The sequence below is a fragment of the Rhinolophus sinicus genome, linkage group LG05, assembly GCF_036562045.2.
Source record: "Rhinolophus sinicus isolate RSC01 linkage group LG05, ASM3656204v1, whole genome shotgun sequence".
Classification (NCBI taxonomy): Eukaryota; Metazoa; Chordata; class Mammalia; order Chiroptera; family Rhinolophidae; genus Rhinolophus; species Rhinolophus sinicus.
This window is the reverse complement of record NC_133755.1, coordinates 122,854,189-122,873,244: the sequence shown is the minus strand read 5'-3', so window position 1 is coordinate 122,873,244 and position 19,056 is coordinate 122,854,189. Positions and strand designations below refer to the sequence as shown.

The window sequence follows — 19,056 nt, the reverse complement described above, 5'->3', positions numbered from 1 at the left end:
AGTGCAATAACCTCCAACAGGTCTCTCGTCTTGCCCCATTCCTGACAGTGCAGCCAGAGTCTTCTCCAGTGCACAGATCTTATCCCGTCTCTCCATTGCCCTTACAGGCCCAAACTCTTAATGTGTAGGACACAAGGGTATGTGTGACCATGGTCCCACCTGACTCTCAGGCCTAATCTGACCTCAGCAAATGCTGCTGGGGCCTTCCCACAGCTCTGAGCTTGAGCCACTGGGGTGAATCCTCTGTCCTGAGAGAAATGAACAAGTATTACACATCTACTGCCTCACACCACATACAAAAATTAACTCAAAATGGATCTAAGACCTTAATGTAAGAGTAAAAACTAGAAAACTCTGAGGAGAAAACAGTATATCTTTGTGACCATGAGTTAATCAGTGGTTCGTTAGATATGAGATCAAAAGCACAAGCAACCAAAGAAAAAGGAGGTACGTTATATTTCATCAAAATAAAGCTTTTTTAAAGATCACCATTTAGAAAGTGAAAGGACAACAGAATGGGAGAAAATATTTGCAGATCATATATATATACCTGATAAGGCGTCGTACCTTACAGTTAAAAGAAATCTTACAACTCAGTAATCTGATTTTAAAATGGCCAAGAATTTGAATAGACATTTGTACAAAGAATAATACAAATGGTAAAAAAACATACAAAGAGATGCTCAAAATCATTAGTCATTAGGGAAATACACTTCAAAACCACAGTGAAATACCACTGCATACCCACTATGATGGCTAGAATAAAAATAAGTGTCGGTGAGGATGTGGAGAAATTGGAACTCTCATACTTTGCTGGTAGGAATGTAAAATGGTACAGCAACTTTGAAAAACTGTTTGGCAATTCCTCAAAAAATCAAACAGTTACCAGCTGACCCAGCAATTCCACTCCCAGGTATATATCCAAGAGAAATGAAAATATGTTCACACAAACTTGTAAATGAATATTTATAGCAGCATAATTGTTAATAGACAAAAACTGGAAACTCAAATGCCCATCAACTGATGACTGAAAAAATGTGTTACAGCTATATAATGGAATATTATTTTTTAATAAAAATGAAGTTATGATATATGCTACAACATGGATAAATCTTGAAAATGTTACGTTGAGGGAAGCCAGACACAAAAGACTACATATTGTATGATTCCATTTATATGAAATGTCCAGAGTAGGCAAGTCCATAGAGACAGAAAGTAGATTGGTGATTATCAGGAGCTAAAGGGAAGGAGAAATGGCGAGTGACTTCTAATGGGCATGAGGTTTCTTTGGGGGGAGATGAAAATGTTCTAAAATTAGATAGTGGTGATAGTTACACAACTTTAGAATATACTAAAACCACACTTTAAAGGGGTGAATTTATGGTATGTGAATGATATTTCAATAAAGCTGTTATAAAAAAAAGTTACATCTCCAACTGTGGTTTTCTCCCTACTATAATCACATAATTGAACTACTAAAAATAAGAGTTTAAAAAATATTGGTAGGACCTAAAATGGCACCTGGGACACAACAAAACAAATATTTCTTGAAAACCAACATCCGGCACAATTCAAGGATTCCAGCCAGTCCTTTACAGGCTTGTTCCAAATGGCAGAAAGGAAAAGACATCTTTTGAACAAAAAGAATTTTAACAGGTCTCACTCCTTTCCCACTAAATTTTGGCAGGAGTGGAGCTTTTAAACAAATTGCCTGGATAATTCTGTCCCCGTACGGAATTATTCCCACTCCCAAGTTCCTATTTAACCCATTGTAATTTGGCTTCCTGCCACATCTCACAACTGAAACTATAGTTAACTGAAGTTAGGAACAATATTCTGGTTGCCAGATCCAGCAAGCTGTTTTCAGCCCTCACTTCTTCACAGCACTGACTGTTGACTGCCCTCCTTCCTGAAACTCTCCTTTGGTTTTCATAGTTAACCTAGCCAAGGCTAGTTCTTCTGTCCTTTTGTTCTAGCAGCCCATCCGTCTTTTATAAGTATAGGTTCTTCAGGGTTCTGTGCTTGGACGTGGACGCCTGTTTTCCTGGAAGATCTCACCTTTTCCTGTGGTTAAACTACCATCACACACTGATGGCTCCAAATCTATTTCTCCAGTCCAGACCTTTCTCCTCAGCTCCTGGCTCGAACTCCAGCTACCTGCTGAGCATCTGGAGGTCCCGTGGCACCCCAGCCTCCTCAAGGCAAAATGTATCTTCTCTCTCCACCAAACCTGTCCATCTCTAATGGGTATCATTTAGTGGTGGTACCGTCACACCCACCTCCAAACTAGAATCCTGGCTGTCACTGTTGACTTCTCTTACCTCCTACTCTATTCAGTCACCAAATGTATTCTACTTCAGTATGAACTTGACTGTCTCGCAGTCAAGTTCTGTCTTCCCTCCTCTTCTCCTTCCCTCGTCCCTTCTGAGGCAGGACCTCATCCTCTTTTGTTGTTAGCATTTCCCTGATCCAAATGATCCTAGTTAGAAATTTCTTCAAAAATAAAGCAAATCCACCTGAAACTAATTAAAAATAAAGTAATTAATTAAAAAAAAATAGAGAGAGAGGGAGAAAGAGAGTACATTAAACAGAAATTTATAACATTTCAAAAAAATAAAAAAATAAAGCAAATCATGTCATCCCACTTTGCTTTTTTTGATTCTTTCTTTGTCACATATTCGTTTGGTGCAAAAGTAATTGCGGCTTAAAAGGTTAAAAATAATTGTAAAAACCGCTATTACTTTTGCACCAACCGAATAATAAAACCCCGATTCAGTTTCCCTTCTAGCGATTATCCTCCTGACTTTCATCCTCATCGCTACTCGACCACACTAAGCTTTTCATTCCCAGGATGCAGCAGGTGAGCAATAAGTAATTTTAAAACATTTTATTCTGTTCAGTAGGTTAAACATAGCCACATGTATCTTTGCACTGCTGATGTTCATAATTCTGTATCTTAGGACAGGCATCAAGCCTAAATTATGATGTTTGACGTTTTAGGATTAAAGACCAAAGTTAATCTAATGCTCATGATAGGAAGAAGAGCTTACATGATCATGAATTCTTTTGTGGTTGATGCTTTTCCTCAAAATCAAAATGTATTGTATGCTTTGCTGAGCTGTGTTCTCACTGAAGAGTACTGATGGAGGAAAAGCAAGCGTCCTTGGTCATAGGCAAAGCACAGTGTCTTAGATCAAGAAATAAAGCAATCCTGCATTTACTCAGCATTTTCTGAGCACATTCATGTACTCGTTTCCTCCCCACAAAGTCTTCCCCGTAGACCCACTCAGAAAGCAAGCTGACTCCCTGCGGACTGTGACAGACTGGTTTTATGTCGCCAGAGAGAGATTAATGATCTCAGCAAAAAGCTGGCATGTTCAAGAGATTTAATTTGTTTATTTATTTTTATTTTTTTATATAACAGTTTTAGCCAAAGCTGTTCTAGAACTCAGCGGAAGCTGAGTTTCACAGAAGGACAAACTTGTTCACTAATGACCAATCACTAAGCAGCAGAGTGGGGAAAAGCTTTGGTGTTTGTGTCACGTCCTGGGGAGTGGAGGGTGGGGTGGGACAAGCATCAGTATTAAATATGAAATCGGGAAAAAGCCTGGCCAGCCACACCCGCGCAGCCCCTCTGAGAAGCACTGTCACAAGGCTGCCGGCTAAATCAATGGTTAAGCTCCGGGGAGATTTGCCCTGCTGCAGGTGACTGGAAAGCAGCTTGTGGCATCATAGGCCGTCACAAAATGCCTTATTTTACGAGACTCCTCGTGGTCTTGTTTTGCCTGATGGTTCTTGTGGAGAGCCGAAAGCCCAAGAGGAGGAGATGGACAGGGCAGCTGCAGCTGCCCAAGCCAAGGTAAGGTCATGGGTAAGGGGAGGGAAGCGCTTGCAGCAGGCTCTCACTGGGCAGTTACTCTACCATGTCGCGAGCACCAAGGGAACAGCTAGACTGGCTTGACCCTTTCATTCTGAAGCCTGGGCTTGACCAAAGCATTTTGATTTAAGGCAGGTGGGTAGATAAAAACTTTCTAGGTAAAAACATTTTTGTACTTAGATTGTGCTGCTCTGTATCTGACGCGTCCATTCCGTAGGGACCACAAATGGCCACAAATTATATTCAGGTATTTGGGGGTGAACTGTGTGTAGGAATTTAGCCTGAACTATTAAGAAAAAATGTAATGGGCACTTGTCTTTAAATTATTTGGTTGGACATAACTTTATAATGGTATCGAGTTTCATTTTACGGTTTTGAATCTTAGAAAAGGTGTTTGAAATTGGCTAGGTTACCAGAAATATACATATGGACCACAGTGAATGCCATTTCATGATGTAATGGAAACATTTCCAGGAAATACTGGTTAGAACCAGAATTTGCATTCAAAATCACTACACAACAAATCGAAGTTCCTTAATAAGATTGTTTTGAACCGATGTACAAAGCATGATACTCCAGGCCTGATGTAGACGTAAGGACTGTTCAGCATGAAGAAAAGAGCAAGTAGCTAAGGTATAAACAGCGTGGGTGAGATGTTCATGTTTGTTTTCCATTCTTCTAAGCACTGTGTGAACTAGTGATTGTGAATAAAGACTAACATCTTGAGGCACATTTCCTACATCAGTGGTCTCTATTTTTAATCATGCACCACTATCAGTGACAATTTTTGAAACTACCTCCAATATATGTGTATATTTAATTACAAATTAGTATAGCTTAACTCTTGCATGTCAATAATGAAAGCAATTTTTTAGTTCAAGGTTTGGCTGAAAATTTTCAGAGACAGACATAGCTCTATGATTGTCTGACCATGTACATGTCCTGATGGGTGCAAAAAGGCCTAGAACCATGTTCCCTGATGTGACATTTCCTCTATCCTTTCCCCAGCTTCTGTTCAATAATTATTTATAGTCTGGATGTATGTTTATCCTTTCATCCACTTTAACACCTGCTGTGTCAGGAAATGTCCCCACCATTCACCCAGGTGCTCAAGTCATAAACCTGGGTCATCCTTTCTCCTCTTTCCCTCATACCCCACACCCAATCCATCAGCAAGACCCTCCCACCTCCCTCAGATCTGATCACTTTCCAATCCTGATACCATGTTCTTTCAGCAAGTTTCCTAACGGTCGGACTTCTACATTGGCCTCCTACAGTCTCCTTTACACATTATCCAAGAGGTTTTATTAGGTCCTAAACCAGACTTTTCAACTCCCCTGCTCAGAATTTTCAGGGGTTTCCCCACGCAGTATCATACCCAGGAGGGTCTCATCATCTGGCCTTGTCTCCCACCTCCTTTCTTACTGCTTTCCTTCTCCTTGCTATCCTCCAGCCCACTGATTTTCTTCCTGTTCCTCACACAAGCCAGACTCACCTCGGAACATTTGCATGTGCTATTCCCTCAGAATGCACTTTCTTCAGATTGTCTCATGGTTTGCTCCCTCCCGCCCTCATTCCTTCCAGGTCTAAGAAGGGTCCTTGAGCACCCTCCATCCCAACCCATCTCTCTCTTATTCTTTACCCTGCTTTATTATATTTTTATGGCACTCAGCACTTCCTGAAGTTACATTATTTATCTGTCTACCTCTTTATTGCCTATCTCCCCCACAAACTTATCCGTCCTATGAAAGCAGTGAATATATGTCTTCCCCATGACTTGAACAGTGTCTGGACAGAGTAGGTGCCCCATAAAAATGTGTTCAGCAAATGAATTTGAGTCTTGGAATTGAGGAATTGTGCAACCAGAGTATGAGACGACTGACCATATGGATGTTGATATTCCCAAGGTTGAGGAGAGGAAATGAATGGAGAGAAAGAGAAACAGTTGGTGGCAGAGCCCTCACTGGAAGTGGTAGAATGATTGGACAGTCTGAAGCCAGGCCCAGTGGCTCTAAGAGTAGGGCTATAAGGTGGGAAGACCCAGCTTATTAGGGAATCTGCCTCTTGGGTGTGAGGGGTGTGAGGAGGGCAGGTCAACCTTTAGACCAACACTGAATAATAAAATTTTTGCAATTGTGGAAATATTATATATCTGCACTGTTGACTATAGTAGCCACCAACCACATGTGGCTATTGAGCACATACACATGGCTAGTGTAACTGAAAAATTGAATATGAATTTTATTTCATTTTAATTAACTTAAACCGCCACATGTGGCTAATGGCTACTTTATTGATCAGCACAGCTTTAGGCCTCCCATTGAATAATTTCATCTGGGCAGAGCTGGTAGAGAATGAAAGTTAAGAAGAATTTCATAGGAAGATGTCGCCAAGAACAGGACATTGGGAGAGGAAGCATTTCCCTTCCCTCTCACAGAGTTTGGACAGAAGGTATGCTTGTTTCTCTAAATAATAATAATAATAATGATAATAAAAATAAGAACACTGAGTAAAATAGGGGTATATATAAATGACCAACAAACACTCAAATCAAAATCTCTTCATTTACTTCCAAAAACTTAAATATCTTACACATAACAATAATTAACACTGACTTCTTAAAAGTTCTTTATTTTCTTCTGTCAAGAATTAGATCTCACATCCTGTCAGACCCAAACGTCCAAATGATCTGCCCTTCCTTGCCCTTCTCTTCCTTCTCTCTCTCTCTCTCCTTTTCCTCTTTCTCCCTCCCCTCTTTTCTTTTCCCCCCTTTCTTTCTCCCCTCTTTTTTTCTTTTTCTTGTTTAGTAATAATTCTGCCAGTAGAATATTGCTTTAGAATATATAGATGATGTATTATAGAAATGTATACTTGAAACCTATACAATTTTACTAACCAATGCCACCCCAATAAATTTAATAAAAAAAGAATATCGCTTTTGGATTTTACTACTTTAGGTTATGTATGATTGTAGTGAGGGGGAAAGATGGTCTGGAAAGAGTGAGTGTGAATGAGAGAGAAGAGAGAATCACTCCTTTGTTATCCAGCTTAGAGGAAAGAGAGAGAACTAGGGTTCTCCAGCTCCAGCTTCCACCTGGGTAGCTGGAGCACCTCTGTCCCCAACTTGGCTTTGATTCCTGCTGGCTGTCACTTGTCTGTTCTCCTGGGGGCTGAGGCTCTGCACCAGGGTGGAATCTGCAGACAGCTGCCAACTAGACTTATATAAGGAGCATCAAGTTTGACTGACTAGGATAAAACCAGCATTTTAAAACTAACTATGTTTATTTCAGAATTGTATCTATCATAAAGCCAATATTATAACAACATAAAATAAATGTTTAAAAAGGAAAAAAATCCCAGAGAGAGATCCAAGATGGCAGAGTAAATAAACACTGTGCCTTCCATGAACACATTAAAATTACAACTAAATTATAGAACAATCAACCTGGAGAACCATCTGAAGTCCAGCCAAACAGAAGTCTTATAACTAAAAATATAAAGAAGAAGCCACGGCGAGACTGGTAGGAGGTGTAGACAAACAGAATGGGCCACAAACCTCCTGTGGTGTTTGAAAATCAGGAGGGATACCTTGGCCATGGAGGTTCCCCCAGAGGAGCAAGTGCCAGCCTGGAGTACAGGTGCCAGGAAGAAGAGCCCCCACAGCATCTGGCTATGAAAAACGGGGGATTCCAACCATCCAGGCAGGAAAGAAGGCTACGGGGAAACACAGACGTCCTCTTAAACAGCCCGCGCACAGACTCACTCACTCGCAGGAACTTACCTTGGGCTCCAGTGGAGAGATGGTGACTTGGGGGGTCTCGGAGACATATGGAGGGCAGACTGAGGAGTGTGGCTTCAGGGCGGGGTGAGGACTGGCAGACAGTGGATATTTTCCCAGTGAGGGTTCTTCTTCCTATGCAGCCAGCAGGCATGCACCATCTTTCCTAAGTTGAGCCCGCCTCCACAGGCCAAATCTGAATCTGATTGGCCTGGTGAGCTCCACTGCTCTGCCCTGCTGTCTCAGCTGGGACGCTCCCCCACTCAACTTGCACACAGCTTGAGGCACTTTCTCTGCAAGCAGCCAGCCTCTCCCGCATTGCACTCTTTCTAGGAAAACTATCAGAGTCCATGGTTCCCAGGTGGGTAACAATTGGCTTTGGTGTGCCTCTGAGATTTGTTGAGTCACGCCAGGCTCAGCACTGGCACCAAACCAGAGTCTACATTAACCTAGTGACCACAATTCTTCCTACTCTAGTGACTCCCTGAGACCCTGCCTCACTTAACTCGTGAACTACACGAGGCTTTATCAGTGGCTGAACCTTAAGAGAGCCGGTAGGTGGCGGCAGGCCTCCTGGTGTCCTGGCTTTTTGCCAAGTTACCCCAGGCCTGGTGCTGGTAGCAGCTGTACTCAGTTTACAGCATGGCCTTTCCCACATGCCTCCGGGTTTAGCACAGGCAGCGAACAACTGTGGATCATTTTGTAGTTCTTACCAGGTAGCCCCTGGCCAGTTACAGGCAGTGGCTGACATGGGCCTGCACCAGACTCCTTCCTAAAAGGCCCCAGAACTAACATACTTGGAGGTTGGCTTCAGACTACAGCAGAGCACTGCCCAATTAGCCCCACATATGGCACACACAAAGGGTGGTCTCAACAGGCACCAGAGCCCACTCAGTGGGGTAAGCCTCCTGCACTGCAGCCTATAAGCTGTGAACAAGGCCATACTCCACAGTCAGTCAGCCTGAAGGTCAATCCCATCCACAGAGTGCTACTAGCAATCAAGGCTCAACTATAACAGGAGGGCATGTACAACCCACCCAAGGGACACTCCTGGAGCACCAAGCAGGTGACAAGGGAGACTGTGCCAGGGCCCCACAGGGCACCTACTACATAAGGCCACCCGGCCAAGACTGGGAGACATAGCAGATCTACCTAATACACAGAAACAAACACAGAGAGAGAGGCAAAATGAAGAAACAAAGAAATGCATCCCAAATGAAAGGAGAGGAGAAAAATCCGGAAAAAGAACTAAACAAAATGGAGGCAAGCAACCTACTAGATACAGAGTTCAAAACAATGGTTATAAGGATGCTCAAGGAACTTAGCAAGAACTTCAACAAAGAGATGGCAAGCATAAAAAAGGACATAGAAACCATAAAAAAGAAGTGAAGAATGTAATAACTGAACTGAAGAATGCAGTAGAAGGTATCACCAGCAGACTAGATGAAGCATAGGATCAAATCAGTGATTTGGAAGACAAGCTGGCAGAAAACACCCAATCAGAACAGCAAAAAGAAAAAAGAATAAAAAGAATGAACATAGTTTAAGAGACCTGTGGGACAACATTAAGCATAACAACATTTGCATCACAGGGGTACCAGAAGGAGAAGAGAGAGCAAGGTATTGAAAACATATTTGAAGAAATAATGACTGAAAACTTTCCTAATCTGGTGAAGGAAATAGACATACAAGTCCAGAAGTGCAGATAGTCCCAAACAGGATGAACCCAAACAGGTCCACACCTAGACACATTATAATTAAAATGGCAAAGTTTAAAGACAAAGAGAGACTCCTAAAAGCAGCAAGAGAAAGGCAACTAGTAACATATAAGGGAGCTTCCATAAGATTGTCAGCTGATTTCTCAACAGAAACTTTGCAGGCCAGAGGGATTGGCAGGAAATATTTAACATTATGAAAAATAAGGACCTACACTCAAGACTACTCTAACCAGCAAAGCTATCATTTAGAATTGAAGGACCACCAAACTAGTATTACAAGAAATGTTAGAGGGACTTTAAGATGGAAAAAAAATCAAAATTATGAATAATAAAATGGCAATAGCTGCACATCTATTAACAGTTACTTTCAATGTAAATGGATTAAATGCACCAATCAAAAGACATAGGAGGGCTGAAGGGATAAGAAAACAAAACTCTGACATATGCTGCCTAGAAGAAACTCACTTCAGATGTAAAGACACACACAGACAGAAAATAAAGGGATGGAAAAGATATTTCATGAAAATGGAGATGAAAAAAAAAATTGGGGTAGCAATACATATACCAGACAAAATAGACTTTATAACAAAGGCTATAAGAAGAGACAATGAAGGAACCAGTAATCCCACTTCTGGGTATTTATCCAAAGAAACCCAAAATGCTATTTCAAGGGGACGTGTGCATCTATGTTCATTGCAGCATTGTTTACAATGGCCAACATGTGGAGGCAGCCTGAGTGTCCGTCGATGGAAGAATGGATAGAGAGTAGGTGGTACCTATATATAATGGAATATTGCTTAGCCATGGAAGGGAATGGGTTCTTGCCATCTGTGGCGGCATGGATGGACCTGAAGGGTACTGTGCTGAGTGGAGTATGTCAGACAGAGAAGGACAGATGCAATGTTATTTAGCTTATATGTGGAATCTAAGAGCAATATTAACAAACAAAACAGAAACAAACTCATAGATACAGAAAACATTTTAATGGTTGCCTGATGGGATGGGTGTTGAGGGTGTGGGTGAAAGAAGGGGAAGGGATTAAGAAGTACAAACTGGTTGTTGCAAAGTAATTATGAGGATGTAGGGTACAGCATGAAAGATATAGTCAATAATATTGTAATAACTATGTATGGTGTCAGATGGGTATTAGATTTGTTAGGGTGATAGTTGGGAGGGGGTTCGAGGCAGAGTGACAAAGGTGAAAGGATTAAGAAATACAACTGGGTAGTTAGAAAATAGTCATGGGATGTAAAGTAAAGCACAGGGAACACAGTCAATAATATGGTAATAACTATGTGTAGTGCCATGTGGGTACTAGACTAGTCAGGGGGATCACTTTTTAAATTCTACAAATGTTTAACCACTATGCTGTACACCTGAAATTAATATGAAATAATATTGAATGTCAACTGCAATTGATAAATTTTAAAAGGGGCGGAAAGGGGAAGGGGAATAAGAGGTCCAAATTTGCAGATATAAAACAAATAAGTCATGGGGACTTAATGTACAGCATGAGGAATATAGTCAATAATATTGTGACAGCATGGTACAATGTCAGATGGTTGCTGGACTTATCATGGTGATCACTTCTTTAGGTACATAAATGTTGAATAACTATGGTGTACCTTGGAAACTAATATAATATTGTATGTTAGCTATATTTTTAATAAAAATCGTAAAAAGAAAAAGTTCCCACATTTTAATCCTCCACCATTCAACCCAACTACTGTCATCCAATTATAAGTTTTGACAATTAAGAGCTTGTCAAGGTAGAATGGTGTCTTGCCTGGGAGGAATTTACTTTAGGAAGGCTCTGGAAGGACCTGTCCTCAGGTCGGCCTGCCTGTGAGGGTCTGGCAGGGGTGAGGGGGTGGGGGAGGGGTGTGTGTCCTTCAGCCTGATGGAGAAAAGGTGCTTAACCGTAGTTCTTAGAACAAGTAATCTCCCTGGATAATTTCTCTAAGTGCCTTGGTGGGCTGACAAAAAAATGTCTTGCTTGTCTTTGCAGTCACCTATATAAGAAAAACCTCGACATGACCAAAATCCAGAAAGGAAAACCTCAGCCGCTCCTCAGAGTGGAGGACCATGATTTCACCATGAGGCCCGCCTTTGGAGGTAGGACTGCGTCCTCCCCTTAGCCTGGTGGGGCCTTGTCCCCAAGGCTGCCTGCTGCTACTCTGTCCGGTTTTCTCAGGCACATACTTTCCTCAGGGGCCCTGAATATCCCACTCACAGTCAGATAAGCCCAACGAGGCTTCCGGAGTCACTAATTTTCCCATGGATAAAAGAGCTGAAAGGGAGTGAGTGGAGAGGTATGTTGACCGAAAAGGAGCTGATGGTGACTACACTGTTTACATTTAGAAAGGACAAGCCCTGCCACTGCCAACTTTTCTTTCCTAAAAAAATAAGAGAGCTGACCGGGAGAGTCTGCACACACAATGGCTCCCCACACTTGGCCATCCATGCCTACCTGGGAATTTTCGGTTTTGAGTGGGCCCCCAGCTTTCAATAGCAACAACAATTGAACAAAAGCCCCATTACAAAGCCCCCTCTCAGACTTGTTCCCAAAGGATATCCCTGCTTTTGGGGCAAGGTAGGGGTGGTGTGGCACTTGGTTGTCCCTTCCAGGAACTGGAGAAATGCCATAGGAGGGCTGGAAAAAAAGCCAGCCACCTGCACTGTCTGCCCAGGCACGGAGTTGGGTGATAGCAGCAACATGCGTGAGGTGTGAGGCATGCCCCCCTGTGCACATGGTGGAAATTGAGGCCCAGAGCAATTGGCCCAGAGCCGATGGGCCCCGGCCAAGACAGACCCAGGCAGGTTGGCTTCCATTTCCCTTTATCTCCACTCTTGACTTTGTCTTAGGTCCCAGTGTTCTCCTGGGCTGGCAGGAAGGAGTAGAGGTGACCTGTGGGCAAGTCAGTGACTTTCTCTGAGCCTGTTTGCTGGTTTGCAAAATGGGGGTAGTAACCCCTACCTCTGGGACTGTTGTCAGGATTAAACAAGATAATGCATGGAAAGCCCCTGGCACATACCCACTCATGTCCCTTTAGAAAAGCCCAGCTGTCAGGCCTTCCTCTTCTGTGTCTGTTAAGGGATTAAGACATTAATTTATCCCAGAGACTTCTGCATTTTAAAAGGCCTGAAAGCCTCCCATCCAGTTTCCTGAGCTCTGACGCCTGCTGAGCAGAAGGAGAAAAGCAGGCAGCAGATTACAGCCTGTGTCTTCTTCCTGCCCTGGAACTTTGCTCACCACCGCTGGTTCAGGTCCAGAGGCCGCCGTCTCTGGGAGTTCTGGTTCCCTGGAGGCTTGCCATGAGTACTACTGCCAAGGAATTGTATAAAAATAAAGTTTTCCTGAATCAGCTGTTGTAAAATAGCTGTATCTGCTCCACGAGGTCCAAGCCAGACATCCCCATACGCACGAAGCTCACCTTGCGTTTCTTCTAGAGTGTCAGTTAAGATACAGAGGGTCAGTGAAGTAGCTAGAACAAAAATAAATGACAGCGTTCATGACAACTAACATTTTTATAGTGATTCCTCTGTGCCAGGCACCATTCGCATTAACGTACTTACATATATGATCTTATTTTAGTTCTCACACATACTCTGTGAGGTAGGTACTATTATACCCAGGTGGGGAAACTGAGGCACAGAGCGGTGAAGTGACGGACTCAGGTCACACTGCTGCTGAGGTTAGACCATCCCTCCAAGCTGGGTCTCATTCTTGTCCCCTCTACCAGTATGTACCTCAATGCAGGGCTGACATATCCATCAGGCAGAATAGGCATACCGTTTAGGGCTCAAAAACAATACTCTTAGGGGTCCCTGAAAATATTTCAATTTATTTTAAAATCAGAGGGGGAACAAATCAAATTGGGGGTAGAAGAACATGGTTTTAATATATAATGTTAATATATTCATCTTCACACCAATACAGTTGTAAAACATGCTTTTAAATATTTTTGTATGGAGGAAGGGGTCCGTGAAAGTGAAAATGCCTGGGGACCTCACAGTTATAACGTGGCCCTGACTCAGTGCAGCTCTGTTGGGCAGGTCTGTGTGTCAGGGGATGGGTGATATTCTGAAAGCCACAGTGTAACTTTCTACCAGAGGCTGCTGTCCCTGGCAGAGGCTGGAGCAATCACCTGGTCAGTACCCTCAGTTTACAAAAGAGCCTGGGGTCCGGAGGGTAAATGATGGCCACAGAACAGGTGGGGAACAGAACTTGGGTTTCTTCTGGGATGTCAGCTGTAAAACTAAAAGCCTCATAAAAACGCCCTCTCCTCTGGGAGAAAGCCCGGAGCTAGTTCTCAGGAATGGCAGGCTGGTGAGGTCCTCCCATGTTCCCAGAAAACCTGGCTCTGAGCAGAATCACGCAACAGGCTGCGATCCTAGTCAGGGCGCTCCTTTCTCAAGCCACGTGGCCCTGACTTTGGGAGGAGCTGTAGGGGAAGGTGTCACCTCCAGCAGGTGCACAGTGAGAAGACCTGAGATCAGCTGTCAAAATCTCAGTCACCAAAGCCCAGAGTGGGGGCCATTCCTCCTTACTTCCAACCTCCTCCCCAAGGGCACTGGGTTCTCTGGGCACCCTGCAGGCATTTCCTGGATGTCCAGAGGTCATGTCCGAAAGAGGGGAAGGGGAGCACACAATGTGCTACAGCTCCATACCCACACTCATAAACTCATAAACTCACAAACAAGAAGGTTGGCGACTCCCGGAGTCCTGGCCAAGAAGGTGGGATGGGGCCATCAGAGGAGGGGCTTCCCACCACCTGTGGTTCCAATGATTATTATAATCTGTAATCCCTGGGAACAGCTGGAGATGGCTTAGAGCCAAGAAGCCTTCCCTGTGGGTGCTCCTGAGGTCTCCATTCCATCCAGCACCTCATTCCTAGGTAGGGGGCACTGGCCAGGGGGTAGGTGGGCCTCTGAGAAAGGAGGCTGGCAGACAGCACATAGGTGACTCTGTGCCAGTAAAAGAAGACACTCCTTCCTTGGGGGCGGCCTTGTCCCAGGCACGCCTCCTGGCCCCCAAGAAGCAGAGTCTGGGCCCACTTGCCCTGGGGTCGGCTCAGTCTAACACCTCCCTCCCCTTAGCACCCATGCACACCAAGCCGGTCATTTGAACAAAGATGTCCCTCAGTAGCTGTGGGGTATGTTTCCTCACTCTCGTCTTCTGTTCCCATTTTACTTCTCTCAGAGGGACATCCTTGTGGATTGATCTTTAAAAGTAATTGATAGAGAGAAATTTATCTAAGACTATATATACCCCTCGGATGACCTTTATGGTGTAGAAAGAGAAAAGATTAAAAATCTAGCAGCTTTCCAATAATCCCAGGGATCAGTTGAAACAAAAATACCTTGTCTAAGCTCCCAGCTGCCTGCATCGGTGGTATGTCCTGGTTAGAGGAAACCCAGAGGCCCCAGGCTTCTCTCCCATCTGTTAGAAGAAATATTGCAATGCTGATTTTTTTAAATTAAAATTAAATTTTTTTAAAATTGTGGTTAAAATATATATAAAACATAAAATGTACCATCGTAACCACATTTAAGTGTACAGTTCAGTGGCATTAAGTACATTCACATTGTTGTGCAACCATCAGCCCCATCCATCTTCAGACGTTTTCATCTTCCCAAACTGAGACTCTGTATCCATTAAACAACAGATCCCCATGGCCCTTTCCCCACTCCCTGTACCCACCTTTCTACCTTCTGTCTATGAATTTGACCACTCTAGCTATGTCATGTAAGTGGCATCATACAGTTTTTGACTGGCTTTTGTGACTGGCTTATTTACTTAGCTTAATGTCTTCAAGGGTCTTCCATGTTGTAGCATTTGACAGAATTTTCTTCCTTTTTAAGGTGAAATAATATTCTATTGCATGAATAGATCACATTTTGTTTATCCATTCATCTGTCAGTGGACAGTTGGGTCGTTTCCACCTTCTGACTATTGTGAGTAATGCTGCCATGAACATGTATGTACAAATATCTGTTTTGAGACCCTGCTTTCAATTCTTTTGGGTCTATACTCAGGAATAGAATTGCTGAATCGTATGGTAGTTCTATGTTTAATTATTTGAGGAACATCCACACTTTCTTCTATAGCAGTTGTATCCATTTTACATTCTCACTAGCACAATGCTGGTTTTTAATCCAAACTGTATAGACGGGAGGTAAAGGAGAAATATAGTGTCATCATGGATCCTTTTGGATTATATCCAAGGAGTTGGTCAGGATGGTCAGGAAGAATGATGGCAATAAAGTAGGTGAGGTTCTCCAACCAAAATACTATTGATCTTAGGACAAATACGTGGGGTTTTTTTGAGCTGTTATTATGCATCAGGCAGGGTCTGTGGCACTTGGGGACGCAGTGGTGAGCAAAACCACTGAGTTTTCACCCTCTAGTGGGGAAGACCCGTGTTAATGAAATCCTCACATCAAGAGGTCAAATAGTGAGAGCTGCTGGAAAGGAAAGGCCAGGAACTGTGGGGTGGGCACAGCAGGGTCTGGTGGTGATGGGCACAGCCAAGTATGGTCATGGGTGTAAGGGAACAGCTGCCCCGAGGAGCCAGTGACGAGAAACACCAAGGAGCCACACCAGCCTGGGAAGCTCATGCTACTGGAGTCCTTTACATTCAATTGCTTTGCCTGAAACAACAGATTGTTCTCAAGGAGCTAACAGTCTCCTAGGGAAACAGATAAATGGCAAGGTGTGATCGAGTGTCACAGAAGCAAAGTAGGATGCCTCTACTGATCGCCTCTACTAAAGGAGTGGTCACTTCTGCCTGGAAAGAGGATGCAAGAAGCTTTCATCCAGGAGGCGATGCTCACAATGAGTCTGGAAAGATGTGCAGAGCATGAGCCCAGCAGGCAGAAGAAGGAGGATGAGCTAAGGAGAGGGTGCTCAGATAAGAGTGAAGCGTGTCATGGGAGTATGAGTGGCCCCGTGTGGCTGCACGGTATCGTGTGTGTGTGTGTGTGTGTGTGTGTGTGTGTGTGTGTGTGAAGATAGGGAGGGGACATGGAGAGACAAGGCTGGTTCATAGGGCAGGAGCAGCCCTGTGAAGGCTGTGCTGTGTTTGGCTTCTCAGCAGCACAGCCCAGGCTGAGGAATGACAGGACGAGGCATGTGCTTTAGAAAGTTCACTGTGGGCCTGTGGGAAGGATGCTGGAGTGGTCAGGCATGGATGCTGGACAATGGCCAAACATGTCAGCAATGGTCCAGACCAGAGTTGATGGGAAGATTAAGCTAAGGCTGTAGAAAGAAGTGGATGTGTGTGTCGGGGGGTCGGGGGGGGGGGTAATCTGCGAGCTGCTAAGCATCTGACCAGGGGCAGATGGGGCACTGGCTGGGCCTGTCGTGCCTTCCCCCATGTCAGCTCCCAGAGTGCAGGAGAACCCTTCCTATGATAAATTCAACCCACAAAAGGCTGAATTTAGGAGAGAAGGCAGGAAATGCTGGCTCATATGCTTCTTTGAGTATCACTGGGCACTCGTGAGAGGTGCAATTCTCAGGCCTCACCCTACGCTTCCTGAACCAGAAACTGGGGGTGGGGCCCAGACACCTGGGTTTTCACAAGCCCTGCAGTGAGGCTGATCCACACTCAAGTTTGAGAACCACGGGAGGCCTGACCTTTAAGGAGACATCTAAAAGTGAGATTTTACAATGTCTCATGCCCTGGTGTCCATTTTCCTTGTGCTGTCAAGCTCTTCCACTCTGTCACCTCTACCAGCTGTCCCCACTTCCTACCTATCCCCCTCCTGCCCCATTGCACTTGTGCAGTCAAGGAGTCTGTCTGGACCTGGGCTTCCCAGACCTCTCCAAAAGCCACCCGCCTCTATTGAAACGCCCTCCCTCTGTGGTCTGTGGCACAGCTCTTCTCTGGCTCTTTCTCTGAGGTCCTTGGGCACCTTCTCCTTCCTGCAGACACTCAGCCCCTCCCATAACAAGCTGTTCCTTTAAAGTTGATGATGACTGAGCCTGACTTCTGACCCAAACTCTAATTGCCTAATTGTTGTTAAAGTCTAAAAGAAGTCTCCACTGGATATCTAACCAATTTCTTAAATTTAACATCCCCAAACAGACTCGTTGAGTTGGGGCCCAGCCCTTCCCAGCCTCCTATCCTGCAGGAGAATGGTGAATTTCCACCTGGGCTAAGGAATTTACCTTAACATTTCTGCTGAAAACTAAATGCTTAAATGTTCAGCATTTCTGAATTACCAAGTTGAACAATATTTGTTTGTTAACTGGAGCATTTAGTCCATTTACATTTATTGAATAATTTATATATTGGATTTAAATCTATCATCCTATGTCCTTTTTATTGTCTAACCTATACTATGTTCTTTTTTTATTTTCCTTTCTTTCTGTTGGATTGATTATTTTTGGTTATTCCTATTTTAGTTTTGAAAATACTGATTCTTACTATTTTTGGTGTTTTCCCAGAAAACAATATGAATCCCTGACTTATCCGACCAGTATGTTAATTGACTACTTTTACTCTTCTCCAGAACAATGCAATGACCTCAGAATACTTTCAATTCATTTATACCCTTCCACACGTAAATGTTATTTTTGTTTAGTTTTTTTCAACCCCACAATACATTATGAATATTATTTTACATAGTCAATGTTCACCTAAAATTATGCATGTATTTATCATTTTTGTTGTTCTTTATTCATTCTTGCATGCCCAGCTTTCCTTCCAGGATCATGTTCCTTCTGTTTGAAAAGCATCTTCATTTAGGGCAGAATGCTTGTTGACAAATTCTCTCAATTTAAGTTTGTCTGAAAATTCTCACATTAATTCTTGAAGAGTCAGTGGGGAAGAAATAGCATATATATTAATTTCAAAAATGGATAAGTCCCTAACGTGTGCTTTCCTGTACCATGTGAGGAGAAATAATGACAGGAAGGCTAGGAACCAAGCAAAGCCCTTGGCTAAACATGTATTTCCCTTATGTTGCCTTGAATTGGTCACCCACTGGCCGTACCACCTGAAATTACACCCATGACTTCAGATCCCTCTCTTAAAGCAGAAAAACTCACAGCTATGTTAAGGAGTCAAGGCATAAATCCCTCATTAGTTTAACTGTTTTCTTTCTAACACCTATAGGACTCAGTCCCACTCAAAACATAAAGTTGTTTACAGAAGGATAAAACCCAGCAATTTGGAAGAATTTCTCCCAGTTTGGAAAGGGCCATAAAATGGAGCATTCAGGAGAGCCTGAGAGACTTAGCCTTTCTCCTAAGGTAGGTCAAAGGTGTAGGTCAAAGGTGAGGTAGGTCAAAGGTGAAGGTCAACTCCATTGTGCTCAAACCAAGGAGGGCAGGGCCCTTGGTTCTGCTCAAGCTTGAGGTGCAAGAATATCACTCTAGCACCTGCTGAACACACAGATTGTTTAACTCCAACAGCCCAGGTTCCTGAGAACTTGACCTGCCCTCCCACGTGGCCACACCTTCCGAGCATTGACACCAACCATCCTCACAGGCTTTATCAAATTTCTCTCAGAAAGGCGGCTGGAGCTAGAACAGACACAGTAACAGGCAGCAAGCAAACTGATATGTTTTATCTGGAAAATATCCTTCCCCAAAACCAGCTCCTGGTCAAACACTGAGTGTATTATCTGAAAACCAGGCCACGAAGTGGGTCCAAAGAGGGTCAGGCCTATATTCT

The 19,056-nt window shown here is 43.6% G+C and overlaps 1 protein-coding gene across 1 annotated transcript in view; it reads left to right on the top strand.

Moving 5' to 3' along the window:
* The first annotated feature begins 14 nt into the window (after nt 1-14).
* GABRR2 (gamma-aminobutyric acid type A receptor subunit rho2) overlaps nt 15-19,056 on the top strand; it is a 34,710-nt gene continuing 15,668 nt past the window's right edge. Inside the window, exons 1-2 of the mRNA XM_019743242.2 lie at nt 15-3,859; nt 11,382-11,488. Of these exons, the coding sequence (XP_019598801.2) occupies nt 3,747-3,859; nt 11,382-11,488 (220 nt within the window). The 5' untranslated portion in view covers nt 15-3,746. The remainder of the gene's footprint in view (nt 3,860-11,381; nt 11,489-19,056) is intronic.